Raw genomic sequence first — 25,229 nt, 5'->3', positions numbered from 1 at the left:
ATTCTTTCACAAATGTTTGTAGAAGCAGTCTGCATGCCTAGGTGCTTCATTTTATACACCTGTGGCCATGGAAGTGATTGGAACACCTGAATTCAATTATTTGGATGGGTGAGCGAATACTTTTGGCAATATAGTGTATTTAGTATGTGTGTGTGTGTATATAAAGTAAAATATTTACTGTATATATATATTAAGAATCTGTATCGCGGGGGCCTCGCTGAGCTACCACCCCTGGAGTCACGAGTTCAAATCCAGGGCGTGCTGAGTGACTCCAGCCAGGTCTCCTAAGCAACCAAATTGGCCCAGGTTGCTAGGGAGGGTAGAGTCACATGGGGTAACCTCCTCGTGGTCATTATAATGTGGTTCTCGCTCTCGGTGGGGCGCGTGGTGAGTTGTGCGTGAAGCCTCCTCACACGCTATGTCCCTGTGGTAACGCGCTCAACAAGCCACGTGATAAGATACAAGGATTGACAGTCTCAGAGGTGGAGGCAACTGAGATTCGTCCTCCGCCACCCGGATTGAGGTGAGTTACTACGCCACCACCAGGACTTAGAGCGCACTGGGAATTGAGCATTCCAAACTGGGGAGAAAAGGGGAGAAAACAAAAAATTATCTATATTGTATTAGATTATTTTCTCTTTTTATTTGGAAGTTGATGGACACAAATCAAAAGATTATTAGTATGGCATTATTGCAAAAACAGCTTCACATTATGTAACTCAAAACAGTAAAATGTTTAACTATATTAAACAAAAGACACAAAACATTAAGACTAATATATATATATATATATGTAATTTATTTTTAAATTATTATTTTAAAAGATAGTTTTCACTTTAAATTTTGATAGGACGAGCCACGTTTGAAGCCGTGTAAAATGACTAAACGCACACTGTAACCGCACATTCTATTTTAATGTCCAAGTTGCTTCATGATAATGAACATAATGGTACTATATTACATGGCAATATAATTATTACGATTATTATTAATGATAAAAGTAACTATTTACTGAACATTGGTGTCTTTTATTGAATTGCTGTTGCCGTTTATATAAAAGCAACAAGTCACTCGAGTCCATGCAATACACTGTAAAATCACTGTAATGCACGGCCTTTCGTTGTTCATTTCTTCTTTTTCTTTTTTTTTTTCAGAAATACATTACAGATGTAAAATGGGTTGAGAATACCATTGACACTGACTTTAAAAACAACAACTTCTGTACTTTTACACAGATGTACAAATACCACCAATAATGCATTGCTGTTGATTCCTCCCCCACTGTGTTATTATCTAAACAGGACCATTTGGCTTTTGGATTTTATTTTATTGGAGCTGTTTTAGTACAACCATGCTGTGCCCTGAATGTGCTATCATATTTTGCCAGGTTTATATTTTTCTCTTTTGGACTGTCAGTCATATATATATATATATATATATATATATATATATATATATATATATATATATATATATATATATATATATATTGTTTTTTTTTGTTTTTTTTTTGTTTGTTTTTTTGGAACTCATCAAAACAATATTCTCATGCTGAAGCAGAAGACCAGCATGCAGAGTCTGATGATGTCAATTGTTCTCTGCTTGACATGTTCTAATGTGACTAGTGCAAATGTCACCATGTTCTGGAAATATCAGTCACAGATAGATTCTCACAAGGCTATAATGTGAGCTTTATTATTTTATTTTTGTAGTTGGGAACAATATGTGAGACTGATATCTCATACATTATTTGTCAATTGTTCTTTCTTTGTTCGTTGATATCACAAGTAGCACCTATTATATTATCATGGCTTTGAAACAACTGCCTGTTAGGAACAGTGAATGAATTAGATTAGGGGTACTTGTGTTTTGACCGAGTCACGAGTCCAATTTTAATGGACTTGGACTTGGATGCATTTTTACTCTGACTTGACTCGGACTCGAGCCTTTGGTCCTCGGGAATTTTTTCAGAGTCCAGCTGAGTCCATGACATTTGTGATGCAATGAAAAAAAATAAATAAATAACAAAACAGAAATTAATTAACACATCTCTGTATGCATGCCGCTGTATTAGCCCCTGAAGTCGTTTCACTGTGTTTAAGCAAACACACGCACAGGTACAGGATGGCAACAACAACTGCCCGAGTTACACCAGGAATGCACAATCCTTCCATCAGTGCTCAGACTGTGCGCAATAGGCTGGACTGAAGGCTTGTAGGCCTGTTGTAAGGCAGGTCCTTACCAGACATCACCGGCAACAACGTCGCCTATGGGCACAAACCCACCTTCGCTGGACCAGACATGACTGGTCATGGATTTGTCTCACCAGAGGTGAGGGTGGGACTCGCGTTTATCATCGAAGGAATGAGTGTTAGACCGAGGCCTGTACTCTGGAGTGGGATCGAATTGAAGGTATACACAACCTCAGTAGCACCATGGGGAAAGGTAAACACATTTAAGTTGATGCAAAAAAATGAGTATGTCGCTTTTTACTAATTCAGCAGAATGGGGTCAGTAATGTTACTTTCTATAATAAGTAACAGTGTAACATAATTAGTTACCTTTTTTTGGAGCTACACAATAATATAACATCTTACTTTTTAAAGGACACTTCCTTAATGTTGCTTACTAAACAAGAAAGTTGCTGTGTAGCAAAAAGTGGAAATTCTCATCCACAATATGGAACAGTTTCAGCATCAGTGCCACAGACTGACTGGATTTCCATAGCAATATGGCCGCACAGATGCCTCACTCAGCTAGTGTTGCTTCTTGCAGATCTCTTGCTGTTTTCAAGGACTCACACAATTTGTAATGCCCATTCAAGAGTGAAAATATCTGATCTGATCTTACAATCTGATAAAAAATCAATGAAATCCACAAATGAACAACCATGCACCTGGACAGCTCTTTTCTTTGATTGTTAGCTGTGAGCTGATTTGTAGCCTTAGTGCCATGGTAACAGGCATAATCTGTTTGATTGTAGGTTGCATGTCTTAGTTTTATTTAAACACTTTGCCAAGACACCACATTGCCCATTACTCTTAGTGGAATCAGAATGCTCTCGAAAAAGTATTATGTGATCACATTAGCTTCACCAGTGGTGTTTGCTAAGGCAGACATGACTGCTAATGCTCACACCTAATCCTATGCTTTAAAATTGATCACAACTTGTCCACCACTGTTTGTATTAGGGCCATGAATGCTACCTCAGATTTATTTGATACTTGAAAATATGCATCCCATTACTTTTTTAATGATTGGACTCAATATTTTCATCTGGCAATGATAAAACAGGCAAAAAAGAACTGGAGAACCCAGAGACTTAATTTTGACTGCATCGCATGTATACTTCACAGAGAAGGCAATCCTAAACTGTGTCCGAAATCGTGTACTGTCAGTGTATGTACTGCATTTAATGAAGGACACACTTCTCGGGTGGTAAAAAATATGGTCCATTAGGTATGTAGGTGAGTATTCTGAATACATTCCTGGACATACTTTATCCAGACATACTTGTGGGCATTTTGCTGTGAACCTAATATATGTCATAGGAAAAACAACTGTGAAAATAAAATATTCTGGTTTTGTTAAACAAGCACCATTTAAGCACAAGGAGCAAATTTATTGGTCTACATACTGTATCACTTACAGTGTCCACTAGATGGAAACTCCAGAATATAGCCATCCAGGTATTACTCACTATCTGTTTTATAAATACTGAGTTTTCGGACATACTACACCATTAGCATACTATAAAGAATGTAAGCATGCATATTCTGCTGCCGCTCTAGAATGCTCAGTGAAAAAAATATATCCAATATGGTTGAAGAATAAAGAGAAATGTTGATTATAAATATAGATATATTTCATTCAGTACTGAACAGTGTTGAAAGAAATATTTACGCAATATTTATGTATGGTATGTTTTTCTTATGCTTGCCAGAGTATTACATTGTTAGCTTAACATGCTAATGTGAAACTCATTGAAATCAATCACGAGTCGCTTTAAGGCAAGTCAGGTCACCAGCCGGCCATATTCGTAACACCTATGTGAACATATTTTCTATGGATACCAGTACAGCTCCTATCAAATTGAATGTGGAAAAGCCTGAAATCTCCAAGATGGTTAGTCCAGATTGCGAGCAAATAACATTGTTAGTTTACCAACATGCTAATGTCAAACTTTATTAGAATCAGTTGTGAGTCCATTTAAGGCAAGTCAGGTCACTCGGCGGCCATGTTCTTAATGCCTCTGGGAAGCTATTTTCTATGGATACAAGTACAGCTCCTACAGTATCTACTTGAATGGGGAAAGCCCAAAATCTCCAAGATGGTTGGTCAAGATTGTGAGCAAATAACATTGTTATTTTAGCAACATGCTAATGTTAAACTTTATTGGAATCGATCATTAGTCCCTTTAAGTCAAGTCAGGACACTCAGTGGCCATGTTCTTAATGCCTCCAGGAAGCTATTTTCTATGGATACAAGCACAGATCCTATAGTATCTACTTGAATGGGGAAAGCCTGATATCTCCAAGACGGTTGGTCAATATTATGAGCAAATAACGTTAGCTTAGCAACATGCCAATGTCAAACTTTACTGAAATAAATTGTGAGACGCTTTAAGGCAAGTCAGGTCACTCGGCGGCCATGTTCGTAATGCCTCTGTGAATCTATTTTCTACGAATACTACTACAGCTCCTATCTATTTGAATGAGGAAAGCCTGAAATCTCCAAGACGGTTAGTCAAGATTAGGATCAAATAACATTGTTAGCTTAGTAACATGCTTATGTCAATCTTTATTGGAATCAATCATGAGTCCCTTAAAGGCAAGTCAGGTCACTTGGCGGCCATGTTCGTAACACATCTGTGAATATATTTTCTGTGGATACAAGTAAAGCTCCTATCTACTTGAATAGGGAAAGCCCGAAATCTCCAAGATGGTTGGTCAATATTACGAGCAAATAACATTGTTAGTTTAGCAACATGCTAATGTCAGACTTTATTGGAATCAGTCGTGAGTCCCTTTAATGCTAGTCAGGTCACTCGGCAGCCATGCTCGTAAAGCTTCCGGGAAGCTATTTTCTACTAGTACAGCTCCGGTCTACTTGAATGGAGAAAGCTTGAAATCTCCAAGACGGTTGGTCATGAGTAAATAACATGTTAAAACTCAGCAATAAAATCTAACAGTCGTGTCAAAAATTGTGCCTCTTTAGCTTAATGTCATGCTAAAAAACACTATTTTTTCAGGCTGGTCCAGCTAATGCACATGCATGTTCTCGATGAAAACTGACAGGTAAAGTCAATAAGGTGATTGACTCTTGTAACTGTATGCAGGACTTCCATTCCTGCAGCTGTCAAATTAAGTGTTAATATTTCTCCCATTCCTACGAATACCATTGACTCATCTCATCCTTATAATGTCTCTGGTATCACATCAAAATCTTAGTAACATCATAACGTCATGAGATTTATATGAGGAGCACTCTTTGAGTTGCTACCTACATAGAGCATTACAAATCAGTTACTTATGAAGTTTAGTTAGGATCTTGCCTTAGAAGACAGCTTTCTTGAAAAAAAATTAAGATGCAGCTCACTAGTTTTTGGAACAGAGCCATAGAGTATCGGTGGACTCTTGGTGGACCCGGAAATAACCCAGAACACTTAAGCAACCACCTAGGTACGCCCTGGAAACCTCTACAACACTCTAGCACTGCGGTGGCTACTTTTGCGCAAACAAGCACCAATCACAATTTCTTCTGAAAAATCTAGTTTTTGGATATTACCATAATGTTGCTGCTGCAGTGGGAAGAAGTAATGCTCCTCTATGGAATAGCACTCATCTTTGGCTGTCAGCAGAAATCGGAGTATAAGGGAGGCTCGGCACAGCTGAGGAAACTGGCAGCGGTTTCCTCCAATGGCAAGCATCCCTGGCACCCCTCTGCGTTTCTTTGGAGAAGGCGAGGGAGGGAGTGTGTTTGTGTGTGGGCTGCTGAGAGCTTCATGCAGCGTTAGTTAGGTAACTACAATACAATGAGAGAAAAAAAAAATCAAGACTTTAGGAAAGAGGAGAGGGAAAATTAGTGTATGCGGTAGTCTAAAATAGATTTGTGTTAAAATAAAGAGAGGGAGATAGAGGTTGTGCATTTACTGTATGCTGTAAGCTACAACAGCGCTGCTTGGGAAAGCATGCGTTCCTGGTTGATGTGGGTGGCAACGAGTGTCTGCATGTGAGAGAGAGAGACAGCATGCGTGTTGGCGAGAGAGAGAGACCAGTTGCAGAGGATGAGGGATCGAGGTATTTGACAGCCTATGGTTTGCGATCATCTCAGGCGAACTGCGCATATTTAGAGTCTTTCGAGTGAGGGATACGGAGAGCATCCATCTCGATCTGTAGCGGTAAGTAGCTGTGTTTCTAAGTTAACCCTTAAAAATTACAATTTGAGATTATGCAGCTTGTTTATAGCATGTTGATGCTCATCGAAAGGCATGCTGGTCTGTAGATAATGGGTTTGTAGGTTGTTGTTTTTTTGTTGTTGTTTTTTTTTTTCAGTTGCACTTCAAGGCCCTCAGGTTGTACCAAGGTTACGACCTTAGAGTGGATTAATGTCAGCATGTGATGCTATCAGAGGGTTGCTGTGGTAACAACCTCAAAGCGAGAACGTATTAGTCTTTTGCTGTTTGTTGTAATATCTTCTTTCCTTGTTTTTCATCCTGTTTCATTGAACTTTCATAAAAAAATAAAGAGTAACTCAGGAAAAACGTTTCGCACATGAATTTGTAGCTTTTGCCAAAACTGGATAAGAAGGCTAAGCAGTTGCGTTTCAAGTTTTAAAAAAAAAATATGTAAAGCTTCTTTTCTTAATTTTTTTTTTTTTTTTTTAAGAGGTCATGCTAGTGTTTGCTGTTTAAAGGGATAGTTCACCCAAAAATGAAACGCAAATTTTCGAAGAAAACCCTGACCCCTCTTATCCATATAATGCAAACAGTTGGAACAGGGGTTGTCAACAATGAGAACGAATAAATGATAAACTTTTAATTTTGGATGAACTATTCCTTTAAGAGCTGTTAGATGTTTACATTTATTCATTTAGCAGATGCCTTTATCCAAGGCTACTAGTGGTTGCACCAGTTTGTGGTTCCTTCTTATATTTCTAAGATGCTATTAAGCAGAATATAGAGTATCACTTTAAAGTGTTTATAGAAAGCTGGAGGTGGAAAGATGATTCATCTTTGTGACAGACTTGAGTTGACTACCTTTGGCTGAGACACTTCAAAGCACTGATTCCAATTAGGATACATTTTAACAAATTGGTTCATTCATTCCAACATGTTTAAAGACACAACGTACTGATTCTTTTGAATTATCATTCAAAACCTTTCCCAGATGTCCCTATGTTGCATTTTACATTTCGTTTTTATCGCTGTTTATCACTGTTTTCCATTTGGCTATATACTGAAGCAGCCTTCGAAAATGCATTTTTTCCGTGCGACCCATCACAAGAAATTGTGCAGCATTGGTCATTGGTCGGGATTCTTAGTCCCTTTTTTGTTTTTGTATTTATTGTGAAGTTGCTGTTTATCACTGTTGTCCATTAGGCTATATACCTTTGTACTGTATATACATATATGTTGCTTCAAATGCTGTCATATTTATTGTTTGAACATTATTGCTGTCAACTTTATTTTTCACAATTTTATTAACCCCTTAAACTCTCATTTTTGGCCTGCTGCAATTTTTCGATTTCGATTAAGCTCACCATTCACACATACTGTGGACTAACTGCAAAAAAATTATACATTTTATAATATATACATACATGCCCAAATAATAATAATAATTAAAAAAAAAGACTCCAATTATTCATAAATAATGTTGTATGTGTTTATAATTGAATGATAAACAGAATTGTTTTTTTTTAAACAAAATGTTTTTTTAACCATGTAATTCTGTTCACTCTACCTCACTTTGAAAAATCGAATTTTATTCCACTAGAAGGAATAAACAACAGCAGGAAGTGCTATAATTTTTTTCTCTATCACATTCCATCATAATTTACAGATCTGAAATGTAGATGGCACTGTAAAGCATTTTTGTCATCACAGATGTGCTCGTCCATAGATATTCAGTCTAATTTTCAGTTCAAGCACCACCCTCATTATTTCATTGAATATCTTAGCCTCTTAGTGGACTAGAAACTCAATCTAGGTGACATTGGAAAGCTGAGATCCTCCCCTTTGTGATGATATACAACATTTTATCATCAACAACTGAAAACATATTTTTCTGATGATTGTTTTGCATGCTTTTCCTTCTGGATGGCATATTTTGTTCTGGTCATCTAAGATATAACATTGGATTATTCAGCCAAGCAAGCTCACAGACAAGTGGCTAAGCAGATATAAAGTTGTTTGCTATTTGGGGCTTGCAGCAGCAGTGATATGAGCATAAAAGAAACATTTGTATTTGATGACTTACAGAAATCATATTTCACTTTGTGATTCTTTTGAAAATCTTTCAAACTGTAGTATTAGGGCAACAAAATATACAGTCAAATTTCTGAGAGCTATCATTTGATATATGCCTTGTTCATTTCGGTGCTATGTAAACTGATTTATTTTATTTTTATATAAATATTTCTACCCCATTACCTCTAGGGGGTGCTAATTTTCACCATGAATGTTTTGAGGCCTTATTTTGTTATTTTAAGTAACATAAATGCAGAATTGAAAAGTTCAGATTCGAAGGTTTCAAATGATACTTCATATGCCTGACTTACGTATACATAGACTTTAACTTTTTAAGCGAAAACTTTTTTCATGATATAGTGCCCCCCTTTGGACCTGCCGGCGGGTCCATAGAGTTTAATTATTCCACAATATTGTTTACAGGATTGTTACAGTCTTACAGATTTATTCCTAAACACTATTCCTACTCATATTGTCGAGTGATTTACAAATGTTTGCAGTTTTTGGTTCAACTGAATCATTAAAAATAATCAGTTCAACAAAAGGATTGTTCATGAATCAGACATCACTAAATATGTCACTATCATCGCAAGATGTCAAACATGATCAACTGGACTGGATCTTTCACTGAGCCATTTCTGAACATTGATCTGTCTTGCATTTTAGGCAATTGGTTCATTCAGATTATTTTGAGTTATCGCTTAAAGCTGAAGTATGTAATTTCTTTGACACTGGCGCCACCGAATGGAACTGCAAAAATAAACAATGTTTTCAAAACACCTTTTTGAATCCGCAATCTGCCTTCCATTGGTCAATCAAAGAGATAGTCCCACCCCCAAATCACGCTATTGGTTGAGTAATGTTGTTGGGGTGGGTCTAAACGTGTCGTTCTAAACAAACACAGGAATTTTTATAGCACCACAGAGACACAGTGTTTACAGCTTTCAAGAAAATTAACCTAGAAATGAACCGCATTATTTTGAAGAATTGTCTTTGTAATCTTTTGTTTAAAAAAGAATAACTTGCTCTGCCTCTAAAACAGCTTTCCTTTTCGGCTGACGTCATGAAGCCCTCTTGTTTTCCAACCCTCCCCTCCAGTCAACTGGCTCCAGTCTGGTAGTGAATGCCCAATTTTTACAATCCAATCAATTTCCAATGGATAAAATCAAAACCTCATTAAAATATGGCTAAGGTCAATTTGGGACATTTCAGTTTAACCAAGCTGCATAACTTTATCCTAACTTTATTACAGAATTTAATTTTTTTATTTTTAACACATACTGACGTGACTAAGCGCTACGCTACTAAAAAGAAATGGGAAGTTCAGCACGTTGTGCATAGGACCAAGGCCAATAAAGATGAATGAAAAACAAATAGATATGCACAGATGTCGAAATTCAATACAACAAATTTGATATATACTGTATGTACATCTAAAAAAAGAAAAATATACTTAAAATCAAAATAAAAAGTTTTGGATGCTATGGATGAAATTATGCATCAACACATTATAATGTACAGTTTAACAGATGGAAACAGTTTAACAGAGTTGATTCGTTTTTTATTTAGTCGCCCTATTATATTGTGTTCATGTTATAGTGTAACCCTCAGGGTCCCCTGATATATATATACTGTATGTATGTGTATATATATATATATATATATTGTATGTGGTTCTCACCTCCCACTCAAGTCATCAAGAGCAATGTACCTTCACTGACATGTAAACATCAGCCTCCTCTGAAGACTTAGTCCTCAAATAGAATCAAAGTATTTTTTTTATTTTTATTTTTTATTAAAGCTTGCTTTATTTATCAGGTTAAATGAGCCATTATAGCTGTGAGCTCTCTAGAGATCAGCAAACTATCACATTTGATCGCTTGTTCTATGACTTTTGGCTGCCCAAGATTGTACTGGATGTTGATCCATGATGTTTATTAAGATAAAAAAGGGTTCCTTAAAGAGCTTGTTCTCTTTTAGGTGAAGTTTCGTGCTAGTCCAGACAGGTTTATGCTGGATTTATGCTGGTTTAGCAGGGGGACTAGCATAACCATGCTGCTAGAAAAGCTGTTTGCTTGTTTTGTTAATGAGGTTTGCTACTACAGTTCTACCGAATGTACTGAGAGATGATGTGGTTGAATTGGCTGAGAGGTGGACATGGTGAGATTTGATTTTGACACTGTACTATAGCACAGTTGATTTTTTGTTTTGTTTTTTTATAGCCGGTGAGTCATGTAGTTGTGGAAAGTGTGATAAATACATGCTCTTCACAGCTCAGAGCAACACGTGCTGAAGCTCATCTTCCCACACACCCACACACACACAAACACACACACATCGGTGCGGCTATTATTATGAGGACCTCCACAGACATAATGATTTTTATACTGTACGAACTATAGATTCTATCCCATAACCTTAACCCTACCCCTAAACCTAACCCTCACAAAAAACTTTCTGCATTTTTACATTTTCAAAAAAACATTGTTTAGTATGATTTTTAAGCGATTTGAATTATGGGGACACTAGAAATGTCCTCATAAATCACATTTATAGCATAATACCCTTGTAATTACCAGTTTGTAATCTAAAATAAATTCCTCGTAAACCACTTAAACCTGCCCACACACACACACACACACACAAAACTCTCATGTTTTTCAGCATTATTTCATACTGTACAGACCACAAATGTTGCTTTGCAAGCGAGCATATATATATATATATACTGTATACTGTATATATATATATATATATACAAAACACTCACTGAGCACTTTATTAGGAATACCTGTACATCTACTTATTCATGCGATTATCTAATCAGCCAATTGTGTGGCAGCAGTGCAGTGCATAAAATCATGCAGATACGGGTCAGGAGCTTCAGTTAATGTTCACATTAACCATCAGAATAGGGAAAGAAAATTTGATCTCAGTGATTTCGACCGTGGCATGACTGTTAGTGCCAGATGGGCTGGTTTGAGTATTTCTGTAACTGCTGATCTCCTGGGATATTCACGCACAACAGTCTCTAGAGCAGAGGTATTCAATTAAAGTTCCAAGAGGTCCGGTCTCTAGATTTCCTTATAGCCTAGTGCTCCTTGAAACAACCACACCGTCTTTTTCCAGAGCAGCCTGTATTTCTCCTGAGGTTACCTGTGGGTTTTTCTTTGTATCCCGAACAATTCTTCTGGCAGTTGTGGCTGAAATCTTTCTTGGTCTACCTGACCTTGGCTTGGTATCAAGAGATCCCCAAATTTTCCACTTCTTAATAAGTGATTGAACAGTACTGACTGGCATTTTCAAGGCTTTGGATATCTTTTTATATCCTTTTCCATCTTTATTGACAGTTCTTTTCTGCTCCCCATGGCTCAGTATCTAGCCTGCTCAGTGCATCCACATGAGAGCTAACAAACTCATTGACTATTTATACACAGGCACTAATTGCAATTTAAAAAGCCACAGGTGTGGGAAATTTATCTTTAATTGTCATTTAAACCTGTGTGTGTCACCTTGTGTGTCTGTAACAAGGCCAAACATTCAAGGGTATGTAAACTTTTGATCAGGGCCATTTGGGTGATTTCTGTTATCATTATGATTTAAAAAGGAGCCAAACAACTATGTGATAATAAATGGCTTCATATGATCACTATCCTTAAATAAAAGACATGATCAGTCATATTTTCAAAATCAATGCCAAAATTTCACAATTTCTGCCAGGGTATGCAAACTTTTGAGCACAACTGTACATGTATATATTTGTGCTGACAGTCGATTAATTTTTTTTATATCACAATTTTTTTCCGTTTCAAAAACACTCTCAATCACCAAATACTTTGGAACAGTGACGTTAGTAAACTGAAAACGGATTAGTGTGGATGTGTCCTTAGACAGTAGGAAAAACAATATAACACATTACTTCGGTTCTTCTTGGTTTAACATCTTGGTATTGGTTTGTGTTACTGTTGGAGATTCTTTTCAAAAACACATCAAACAGTCATGAGGTTCCTCGATGAAATGCAGATCTTCTCAGATATTAATATTTTTGTTGATAAAGTCTCTCTTCTGAATACCCTACTAAAATACCATTGTCTCTAGTTTCCCAATCATTGAAGAACTCATTAATCAACTTGAGTCTTCTATGTGATCCTGACAGATTGTGAACTGTTTGTGATCCATCTTTCATTTAACACAGAGGAGGCAAGGCTCTGCCTGTGGGGGTGTGGAGGAGGCTCTCCATCAGAGCTTATATTTCACTTAAAACCCAGAGAGGAAGACAGGTCTCTCGACAGCCAACTTAACAATAATAATTTGATTATACTGCAGAGGCTGGCGAATCACTTTTTGATTGGGGTAAACGGATTGCCATGTACGTGTCTGTGTGGATGGAGAGAGAGCGGTAGATAAAGCTGGAGGGAAGATGACCTTACACAGTATACTAAAATCCACCGAAATAGCTCACATGGCAGCCACTGGGAATGTTAGCCAGAAACGGCTAACCAGGAATAAGCATTTCAAACATGTCATTTTGATCTAGGCTAATAAATTATGATGTCTTTGTGAATGAAATCCTTGGTAAATGCCCAGAAACGTGTGGAATGCTTATTTACTCGATTTATTTTTAGTTTGCAGATCTAGTTGAACGGAAGCACTTAAATCTCATAGATCAGACTGAATCGTATCATCTGGATTTAGACAGCAGTTTGATAAATTGTTAGCTGGTGCTGACATGAGTCCATGGGCTGCAGATTACTTGAGTAGATTACATATGATTTACAAGGGTTGTTTTAATTGTTACGGATTGGCCCCATTCACTGCCATTGTAAGTGCCTTACTGTAACCCTGGAAATGCTCACAGTGTGATTTCAGATTGACTGGGCGTGGTCTCGGTCTGTGTTAATTGTGCGGGTCTGGAGCTTGTCATGTGTAACATTAAGATACAACATCATATACTCTTTCCACTTCTTGAAATGTCAGTTAATGTATCACACGATTCACAATTCCCATGCATTTATTTATAGCCTAAACCTGGGCACGATGTTAATTTCCTGACCTGAAGTGGTGATTTCACATCGGAGCAGGTATCCGTCTCTTAAAGTTAACCACATTTATATTCACATCAGCGATTAAGGTAATTATCTGATTAAGACTTTATTCTGGAAAAAAAAAAAAAAAAGTTAAAATGCTCCATAAATTAGCCTATTCATCTATTAGGAATATTCCTCCTTATGTAAAACGAAAAAACTGAAACATGCTCCATCTTTTCTTCTTCTTCTTTAAACTGTGCTAAATTTGAGAATGTTAAGTGTTCTTGAACTCTTGAAAGACACTATATAAATTTAACATTATTATTATTATTATTATTATTATTATTATTATTATTATTTAAATAAATAATGGTATCCTATCGTAAAAATTCCTGATAGACTTACGAGACTTTCCCCTGTTTGTAGGCTATATAGATTTTATTTTCATTTCGTTTAATGTTTGAATTTGTATTTATTATTCACTGGAAAATGTGTGCTTGACATTTCACATTTTGCTTGACAACTCCTGCCTCCAGAATAATGTTGTTATACATGCACAGACAAACGACAATTCTGTTTCATGCAGATATTAATATCTGAAATACCAGGAGAAACCACAACATATTCCACAGTTAATGTGGCCAACAAATTCAGCTTCATCCGGTAAGAAAAAAAGGAGAGTAAAATAATATATATTTTTTAAATAATAATTGTATATTAATATTTATTATTATTATTATTATTATTCTATTATTATGAAAAGACATATACAAGGCTATACAAGACATATACACTTCCAGTTTAAACCCGACCACACCCGGTTCCGAATACAGATACAGATAATATTGTCATATGAATAGATACAGATACAACTACAGATAATGGCTTCGCTACACACCCCTATAGTTAATGGTCATTTATTGCGTGCGTGGAAGTGTTCATGCACGCACCGTGCTTAGCCCAAATTACACTGCTTTGTTCAAACTGCAGGAAAATCGGATTTTTTCAAATACAATTTTTGTTTAGACTGACTGTTCAAACTGCAGGTTATATGTGGACAGATTTATTGCTTTTGCTAGCACGTCCACTTTAGTTGTCATAGTAACGATGCAAACTTGCATATGTTCACCATGTGTTAGAGTTTATGGATGTTTTTCATGAGGGTATCCAAATATTAACACATTCTTCACAGAAAACTGTTTAAAAAATGGGAGAGGTGGCATATGCAATGTTTATTGCTGCTAAGGTTTACAACTGTCCCGTTTTTGCCTAACGTCCTGTATTGAAGGTTTTGTGTCCTTTATTGAAATAAAAAAGGGTGTAACAGCTGGATTCTTGAAGAGGACTCCCATCCTATTTTGAAGCGCTCAAAATTCTCAAGTGTCCCATATTGCGTGAAACTTTCAATCTTATTGCGTTGTGGTGGCTCGCAGCCGGTGTGTGTTACCACACTTTAATGCATCTTTTTGGGTGAGTAAAGCCAATGTCTGTATTGTTTTAAAAGATGTTTTCACTTCTTTGTCTGCCCTGTAACATTCTTGACATAATGGATGTGTTCCATTTGGAAGTGATAATCCCTATGCCCCTCATAGACTTTACCTTCCACTGTTGGAGGGCTGAAATATGTAATAAAACGGTCATTCTAAACTCACAAACCATTTTTTTATTGAACATTCTTTTGTAACGATTCTACTGTGTTGCCATCATCATAGTTTTCCCTTCGAAGTGCACTGTGAAGGCATCATTTAGGCCATTTGGAAGGCAGTATATGTCTTCACGTCACAACACCTGACGAAACAACTCGTCGCGCACAACGAATGATGAAAATGCACATAAAAATCCAATCTGAGAGGTGAACAAAACAGACATCCTTACACTAAACCAAGGCCTAAACCTAACTGATAGTGTTGTAAAAGCTAGATCGACATGAAAAGCAAATTTAGTGAAGCAACCACGTCATCTTGTGTCACTTTTGTGACTATGGCACTTTTGCTTCACTTTCACTCCGAGAATCCTAGGCTGGGCTTGAGGCTCAAGTCCAAAGTCCAACACTCTATCAGGTGAGCTATAGCAGAAGTTAATCACATTGGAATAAGTGTATAAATGGTAGGTGGGTCTGGAATACAAGCATCACAATGTATAATTTTTCATTGTTTTGATATAATAACATAGCAGGGTGTGAGTAATTGGTTGAAAAATAAGTCTTTATAAAGTCATAATCAGCCATTGTACTCATGATTTGTGTGAAAGTTAATAAAATGCTCAGCTGTTGTAGCACAGTTCTAGTGTAAATTTCACCAGAAAACTGCAGCACAACCTAGAAAGAGGCACGTAAAACTCAGTTTGCAAACAAAAATAAAAATAAATAAAATGTATAGTACCTTTCATTCTATGAAACTAGGTTGAAATCGGTATATATATTTTTTCACAGATTTCCTATAAAAAACAGACTCAGCAGTTATGATGTTTCTTATCCAATCACAAATATTCCTAGAGATTTAAATGTTGTTGGAAAGACTATGCTTGTCCATCAGCTAGACCAGCCCCAAACAAGCACTAACCATCTTAAGAAAATATGGTGGTCCAAGAATCTGCTGGTCTTTTCAGAAGGTTTATTCTCAGTTCTCACCAAAATCTTTAGTTTTCTTTGTATTTCTCTGCTCATGCCCACAATATGCCAATCTTGGTGTCCTTGCCCATTATGTTCTGTAGTGAACAGGAAGTGGTGTGCTGGTCTGCAGCTGGCCATAGAGATTCTTCTCCAAGAAACTCCCCATTGAGACAAAGACAAGCAGGAAACGAATCAAGCTCGACTGTTGGTGACTGTCAGAGAGTTGTAATTATTGATGCCAATTTAATTAGGGGGCAACCTATGGGTTTTGATCCAGGGACACATTCTTGTGTGTTAAAGTGCACCCCAGAGAAACTATATTTGTTTTAAATAGTGGGGTCAAACTTTAAATCTTGAGATGATTTGTGATGGAGGGCATTGGAGACTCTATGCACTGCTGGCACAGAATGTCAGTGCAACAATGCACAGATCTGTCTAATGCATTTTTCCCTGAGGGCCGATGAGAGAGTCACTATCACACAAACTTAGAAGGGAAACCTGGCGGTTTGGGGCATGCGTTCAGATAATGCTTAGTGGATGATCCCATTTTTTTTAAAAAGAGCTCATTTGTTGCCTTGTATAAGGTAATTCTGCCATGACTTGTAGGTAAGGCCTTTAGCAACACAAACAACCATGGTCATACAATTTTTTTTGACATGTACCATGGTAATACCATGGCTATCTTTGAAGTACCTTTAAAGAACCATGTAAATGCTATAGCAGATATAAATGGCAAACATCCAGTCCCATTATGTGTATCAAAGTACCATGGTATTACCATCTGATTCCATCACTGTACCACAGTACCACCACAGTACATTTTCTGTAAGGGAAAGCATTTAGCAAAATTTGTATTTAGCGATTGATTTGTTTGTTAAGTGAGTATGTGTTTTCATGATTAATACTGACTAAGCTATTGCTGAGAATGAAAATTTGTAGAAATTGAGATTGATTTTATCCGTAGTAGCTCAATGTGGTATTAAGAAGATTTTTTGATTGTGTTGAGCTAGCCTAGCCTTTGTTAATTTGGACTGTATGCTAGTGTACAGTGGTCTAGAGAGCTTAGAAACTTCTGTGAAATACTATATGGAATTTGTCTGGTTCCCATTTTAAGTCAGATTTTATTAACATCAAGCTAAATTGGCCTTGACATTACTTGTCAGGAATTCATAGAATGACAGAGGCTCAGGACCCAAGCGCAGAGATTCAAAAAACAATGAATTTATTTAAATACAAAAATGAATCAATAACAAACCAAAACTCCCACAAGGGGGAAAACAAACATTAACAACGTAGGGGAAAGCAAATAATCCAGGGCTGGGGCAGAGGATAACAGGGAATCAGGACCGACCGACCGGACCGAACAGGAACAGGGCTGATAAACAGGACAGACAGGAATGAGACCAACAAACAAGACAACCTGGCACTGGTCAGCACACACAAGGAAACTAAAATAGGGAGAAAAATCAAATGGGTTAATAGGTGACAGGTGAGGTAAATTAACTAATAATAAGCAGACAAGGAGGTGGGGTATGACGTAAGACAGAGAGACACGCAGCGATACAAAAACAAAACAAAGCCACGTGCCCTCACAAGACAACAAAACACCCAAATGGCATGAGTGCACATCGTCAAGACAATGAGGCAATATACGCCCATGCCAACCGACAAACAAGACGAGAGTATGCATTGCAACGCCAAACAAAGCATGCTTTACGGTACATGCTGCCAAGATTACATAAGCGCGATGCACCCACATCAATAACAGATAGACATGGAACACAATTGTCCGGATCCCGACACAGACTGAAACCGAACCAGACAGGAAGTCATGATCCAGACACCGTGCTCCCGACATGAAACAAGACAGACCGAAGAGCGCATGGCAGGGAATACAACCGAAACCGCGTGCTCACATAAAGACAGACAACGAAACTCAAGACAGACATGGGATGATAATGCCACCGTGACCACTATGTTGATGACTGCATTTTCAAGTGCTAAATCAAAGCTAACATAATTATGCTAAATTGAGTTAATGCTATTTTTTGAACTTTTCATTCAAAGGTTTTTTTCTTTAAGATGTGTATTTGCATAAACAGCATTTTGGAAAGTGATGTCTTTTTCAGAAATAAAGTTAGCTTACCAGTGATTTTATTTGAAGCTAGCCACAGGCTAGGTTTTGGAATTGATTCGATTTTTGGTTTTCCCTAAGCATATTTCATATACTGTAATTTACAAAGAAATAAAACAGTACAGGGGTACCACAGTATTTGAAGTGGGGAGCAAAAAAATGTTAGAAGACTATATAGAGACTTAGTAGACAGAGACTCTAGTAGACTTTTTAAAATAAAAATTAAATTAAAAAAAAAATTCTGGATTTATTCTGCCTTCCATCTAAGGTTGCAAACTATCCTGTATTAGCCGGGATGTCCCGAAATATGTCCGAAATGAAGATGTCCCATTCAGGTTGCCAATAGACCCATCCCATTGTTTACAGTAAGTGGTGGCAGAAACTGGCAAACCGTTGGTAATATTAGGTAATATAGGTATAATATAGAATAAAATTAGCCATCTAGTTCAAAGCTATCTAAGTTTTGGTACACCGTTGGGGAATTGGAACCGCTTAATGGAAGAGTAAGCGGTAGTTCTAGCAGAAAGGCTCTGGATCTTTCCGCTTTCATTCAATCAGGCATCTCATCCAATCACAATCCAACCTCTACTTTATAAGCTCACACTGCTGCCTTTCATCACTCATAATGCCTTATTGTTTTCACCCCCATCACCACCAGTTTAGGTCCTGTCCTGCGTAGGGGTAAGCTCCTCTACCCTGCCGTCATCACCTTCCAGCAGGATCAGGTTCGAACAAGTATCTGAGTGCCCAACTGTAAGACGGTGCTTACGCCAAATGATCTAAATATCTCTACATTCATATTAATTCAAATCACCCCAATAGTTACAGATAGTTATAATCATTAATTAAATTAAAGTATGACACAAATCCATCATAAATACAGAAATATTCTTAGATATACTATTATTATAATGATATGACCTGATAATATACCTGTAAAAATATGTTCGCTGCAAACGTTGAGTTGGAAATTATCTGCTTAGTCCAGTTAGCTCTGTTGACGGAATTCGATAAAAGTGAAGCCTTCGGTTTTTGTCATTGCGATTTGTTACAGCCAACAGTGCAGCAACTCTGCAATAATGTTCTGTGAAGAAATGGGCCAAAGGTGTAACTTTGGTAAATGTACACAGTTTAAGATTTAGAGAAAGCAAAACACGGCATATAAACGCCAAAATCTCATACGAGCTGTGTCGTTTAATGGAGTAGGTTTGGAACTGTTTGCTTGTTGCCTCAGGGTCTGGACAGCTTGCAGTCATTGAGGAACCAAAGAAATCCAAGTTATATCCAGATCTTATGCAACTGAATGTCAGGGCGTCTATCGTGAAACCGTGTAGCCACTTAGTTAAAAGGAATAATTTTAATGGCAAGTAAATGGCTTGGATGAAAACATGGAATACTTAGGTTTCAACATACAGTTTCCTTGCCAAATGCAATGTGCACAGTAGTAACTGTGTGATCATTACCTGTAACAGTAACTGTAACAAAATTTTTGCTGTAACTCTATGTCTTTCTTTTTCTCTTTACAGAAGCATAAAGTGGACCTGTTTTACAAGGTCCGTCACGTAATGAGCGAGCTGATTGATCTAAGAAGACAACTGCTATCAGGTCACCTGACCCAGGATCAAGTCAGAGAAGTCAAACGCCACATCACTGTACGACTGGACTGGGGCAATGAGTGAGTTACTGTCATCATATGGCAATGCTGTTCATTTACTGTATTCCATTCTCCAAATATCATATCGCTATATGAAAACATTAAGTGGCAGCACATTTTACTCAATTGAGTAGTGTTTAAATAAGCACTTGTGTGTCGTGAAGATCTCCCAGTGTTTTTAATGTGCTAGAGGCCAAGGCCTCCTGAGCATGGAGTCAACTGAGCTGAGATGCTCGATATGGATCGCTGCGCCTTCTCGACGGCCTAAATAGACTTGGCTCGACTCTTCAGAAGAAATTAGGGAAAGGAGAATATGTAATTCACTGCTTAGCTAATGTGAGATACAATGAGATTTTAAAATCAGACAGTAAGGCCAAACAAACCAACACAACGTGTGGAGGATGTTTTTTTTTTATTATTTTTTTTTTTTTTTTATGTAGATATGAGTAAATTGACTTTTTGCTGCAATGAAAGGCAGTTTTGTTTGTCCTTCAGATGCCGCCCTCATTTTAACCTACACTGTTGTTGTGCTTTAATGCAATTCTACAAAGCTCCTTGAGTATTTGCAGTTCTTACATCATTATTTCAACTTTTATTCTATCCCACAATGAGGTATGATCTGATACTGCTAATTAAACTTTAAATCACCAAAAAATGATGACAACACTTCTATAATATGGTACAATGGGGATAGAGGATTTTATTTATTTTTTTCTGGTCACAAAGTGTATCAAGATTGAAAAAATAAACTTCTTTCTATTGAATATTGATGGAGCAACATAATTTGTATGAAAATGAATAATAACAGAAACATGTTTTGATTAACATTCTTTAAAAAAATTTTTTTTAAAAAGATGGTGAGGGAGCCTTTTACCCCACAGCAATTTCTCTTTTTAAAATGTCATGAAAATGTTGATTTTTGAAGAAAACAAAGAAAATTCATTGTAAATATTGCTTGGAAGAAGAATATTTTTATTGGACGTCATTTCTAATCAAGCTGCAATTTTTAACCTATATATATATATATATATATATATATATATATATATATATATATATATATATATATATATAATAAATAAAAAAGCGTAATTTCGACCACTGAATAATACAGAAAATGTACTTAATGTCCCTACCCCAACACCACCTGTCACCAACAAGCGATAGTAAGTAGCAAATAATTGTTCACAAATGTGACAAACTAAAGACTATTGGCCTTTATTTTAAAATGAACAAGCCCATCGATATGCCCGATATGCCCCCAACTTCCTGTTTCAAAAGCAAATGCGTCAACACAGGATAGTAAAACTGTGCTCGTTAAGCCATTTCATTGGTTCTTTAGGACATAAAAGCAGTCCCCAGAAAATACAACACCATACTTTATTTTCAGAATACAAGACTACTGTACAAATTACAGCAGTTTGTTTTGGAGCAGTTCTAGTGTACTACCCTACCAAACCTCCAAGACAAGGGTCATTAGTGACGATCATACTGATGATTCTTCATTCTCCATTGAGGTAAGCTGGTAATCACAATTCAGTGCTCTGAACTGACTCAGCGAATCTCTGCCTTTTACATTGACTCCACCTCAATCCCCAGTTGGCCTTCTTTGGCCCAAGAGTAATCGGCAGTCCAGGACGCTTGGCCGTTGGCCCAAGGAAGCCCCGAGGAGGCATGATAAAGCCCAGGAAGTGACAGTATGAACATAACTGACCCGGGCACACACTAGCACGCCCTCATTTGGCCCGATAGTGGAAATGCGGCTATTGAGTTAATTTCTTATTGAAATGATTGAAAGGCAAGTAATCCAAGCCAACAATCCCTTTAAGGTGAGATGATTCACCTATTGAAGTGTATTAGCATCTGTGTCAGTCCAATGGAGACCACTCATCATCCTTCTTCAAGGGCACCTAAAGCTTTGCTTCTATGATGAGATTCAGCGGTTTTCAGCAGTACATCTCTGCCAGGTCTCCAGATCAGCAAAATAACAGAAGAGATAATTGAGTAAATGGGATGAAGTGAATTTGAGACTGTAGCACTTAGTGATATGTTCTATAAATACTTTAAGGATGAGTTGGAAAGTGTCTGAACTGTTTTCAAAACAATCTAATAAAGTCTTTCATTATACTTATCTCGTTATGGGATATCAGTGTTTTCTTGAGGTGATCCTGTATTTTGTTGGCAAGCATCACTATTGCTCATACTTAAGGTTAGGGGTTTGTCCAACTTTTTAATGCTTTATTTAATAACCCTATAGCTTTGACAACAGCTGTTGGCATGAGCATCACCCAATCTTCTTTCCTATCAAGATGTACAGTATGCTTATAAATTAAAACAATCTGTATTTATTTGTAAATCTTTTAAGGCAAATTAGTTTTCCAGAGAGACATCTTACATCATTGGCTTGTATCAGATGACAATTACATCTATTCAATGACAAATTGTGTAAACAAAGTGTAATAAACAAATTATGTGACAATTAAATCTCTTTATACTTCCTATCTCCAGAATTCAGTTAAGCAAAGTGAATGGCTCTAATGTGCAAAAATGTTACTCAATATATAAATGTCTTATTTACTGAGACTGCATTAAATAACTTCTTTATGCTCCTGAGAACACAAAATATTATACTAATAATCACATTATTGATTATGTCCATATACAGTATAATGCAGGCATTTTTTCCCATTTGCAACTTTACAATTGTCATCAATAAAACAGCTAATGCCTTGATTATCTATGTCCGCAATGAATACAATTTAAGCTCAATCAACAACATTGGTGGCATAATATCGATAACCACAAAAATGCTTACAAAAACCTTATCCGTGTAAAGTTATATATCCAATATATATATCCATAACTTTACAGCTCAAGAAATACACAAGTTTTAACAGAAGAATTAATGTAAGTGCTTTTAAAAAAAGCTTCACATTTCTGCCTTTAAACTCTCCAACAATTGGCCCGATTCACCTTATTTATGTGTCACTCACTGTGACCTCGATTTTTGCTTTTATTAAAGCAAGAGTCTAAATAGATTTTTTTAAATAAACATTATGCCACAAATTCTGTCTATTATTTGTGCTGAACCTGGAATATTCCTTTAATTGAAAGTCAGTAGCTGTAATCTGATTGCTAGAATTTAAAACATAATGTATTACACTACAAAAAAAACAACAACATTAGATTACTGTAACTAACTGCTTTGCAGTGTTTGGTGTAATCTGCGTTCAGCAGGTGAACAGCACCTCGTGGTGCCATCTTATACTTTACTGTTCCTTGCCTAATTCCACCCGAGCGGCTGTGTCTTTAGCCTCTTTCACAAAACAGCTAAAGACACATCTTTTTCGTGAACACCTAACCCATTCATACTAACGCACTAGCTTCTTGTTCTTAAAAAACAAAAAAAAACATTTCCTTGCTATGTGAACTGCTCTAAGCTATGTGAGACTTGTATTACAGCACTTATTATATTGCTGCCCCTTTTGTTGGATGAATCGCTTCTATTGTTCTCCTCATTTGTAAGTCGTTTGAATAAAAGCGTCTGCTAAATGAATGAATGTAAGTGTAAGAAATGTTTCCGTTGTATTGCGATGCCACTCTGTAAGCTTTCATAGAGCGACACCTGTTTCCATATCTCGAAGCTTCAACAGCTGCACATAGCGCTAATGCTAGCACCTCTCTGTCCATCTTTAATTTGATCCTCACAATATTAACAACTCTACGTGGATAATCCACGTGGAGTTATCTGGAAAACATTGTGAAACTTTTGCCCTGGAAACTCTTAAACCATTCATATCTTGTATTTGGCTAATTTGTTAAGTTACGTACTTAGCACTGCTGAGTTGGATTTTAGCATGAAGTAATATGACGGTTGATGGATATAAAAAGATAACCACATGACCTAGTGCCCACCACAGTTGCCACAACAGGTGGACACAAAAACTTGACAGGTTTTTTGGTTCTTTTTTTATTTACTAACACTCTTTGATTATCTGCAGACATGCTAGGTATTTTAAACTCGAGTAATCAATGCTAATCTTTATTCCTTCCTGTTTTGATTTTCTTTTCTGTGTTCAACAGGCACTTAGGTCTGGATCTGGTGCCCAGGAAAGAGTTTGAAATGGTTGATGCAGACCAGATAAGTGTTTCAGATCTCTATAAAATGGTAAGTTCACTTGACTGTTATTCTGACTGTGCATATATTGCTGAGATGTCACTTTTGTGTGTGTTTTTACCTGGAAGATGCAATTTTTTAATACATTGCTAAAACGTTTTCTGTCAGATCAACAGGTGTTTTTACAATCCCTTATACAAATCGAGAGTTTTCTGCTTATTATTACTGATTATTTTCACATGCAAATGAGCTTTGTGGCAAACTTGCTGCAAAGTGTCCATTGTTGCCAAAGGTTTGCTGCAGGTTCACCACTACCGGCGAAGAGCTGCAAACTTCTGGAAAACATCTGCAGAAAATTATAAGCTCATTTGCATGTGAAAATAATGAGCAGAAAATTTGCAACAACTTTGTGGCATGTTTGCGGCTAGTTTGCAAGAACTCTATATTTTTTGTAACGGAATGTAGCATTTCACAGACAATTTAAAAAAAAAGGTTAAAATTCAGGTTATGGATTTTAACGGTCTATGTTTTTGTGTGTTTATTTGTTGTTTTGTTTGTTTTTTAATAGTGTGCAATTGTAATAAATAACCAACCTGTTCTCTTTTTTCTTTAAATGTTTCAGTTTTTTTTTTTTTTTTTTTTTTTTTGTGCTTTGTCACTGTGTTCACTGCAGGTTATGTAAAATGAGTCTAGTAATATAATTGAGTTATGTTTAGATGAGACCAGAAATTAAATGAATGTTTAGTGTATTCCTGTAACCGTTGGCATAAAGCGCAGATGCTGTCAAGCTACTACCTGTAGAATATGCTGAACAATTGGACAGCAAAAAGACATTTTAAACACTCCATTAGAGGGCATATTCCAATGATGGCTCATCAAAATACATAATTGACATGTTCTATTTCTTAGAAAGTCTGATCGCATGTCTTCAGGAATTGTTACATTTTGTAATTTAAAAAGAAATATTATTTGCAGCTTAGATGAGAAATACCATTAAGGGTCATAGCTTACCTTTTTATAAAGGCTTTTCACCTTTGATTATATCTCATCTTATTTCATTTACTTTATTGTCAGGGCCTTAATTCGACAACAAAAATTTTTTTTAAAGTGAACAGGTTTTGAAACCAGCGTCTGTTTCTAACAGGTGCTTTTGAATCGCAGCTTGTGATAATGTTTTCTTTCACACATTTGGCGGATCTTTTCCCATTATGTCTGC

General features: G+C 36.7%; 1 protein-coding gene across 9 annotated transcripts in view; it reads left to right on the top strand.

Moving 5' to 3' along the window:
* The window catches only part of LOC127438187 (dedicator of cytokinesis protein 3-like), a 278,795-nt gene that overhangs the window by 166,288 nt on the left and 87,278 nt on the right, over positions 1–25,229 (top strand). For 8 of the 9 annotated variants that reach the window (XR_007896670.1, XR_007896671.1, XM_051693558.1 and 5 more), the window contains exons 6-7: positions 19,769–19,917; positions 23,980–24,064. Coding sequence is in view for 7 of the 9 variants with exons in the window: in XM_051693558.1 (XP_051549518.1) it covers positions 19,769–19,917; positions 23,980–24,064 (234 nt within the window). In the remaining 2 variants the exon portion in view is untranslated. Of the gene's footprint in view, positions 1–6,258; positions 6,401–19,768; positions 19,918–23,979; positions 24,065–25,229 lie in introns of those variants that run through there. The other variant, XM_051693561.1, reaches the window with a different exon arrangement.

Source organism: Myxocyprinus asiaticus, chromosome 49 (assembly GCF_019703515.2).
Source record: "Myxocyprinus asiaticus isolate MX2 ecotype Aquarium Trade chromosome 49, UBuf_Myxa_2, whole genome shotgun sequence".
Classification (NCBI taxonomy): domain Eukaryota; kingdom Metazoa; phylum Chordata; class Actinopteri; order Cypriniformes; family Catostomidae; genus Myxocyprinus; species Myxocyprinus asiaticus.
This window is presented reverse-complemented; position numbering and strand designations above follow the sequence as displayed.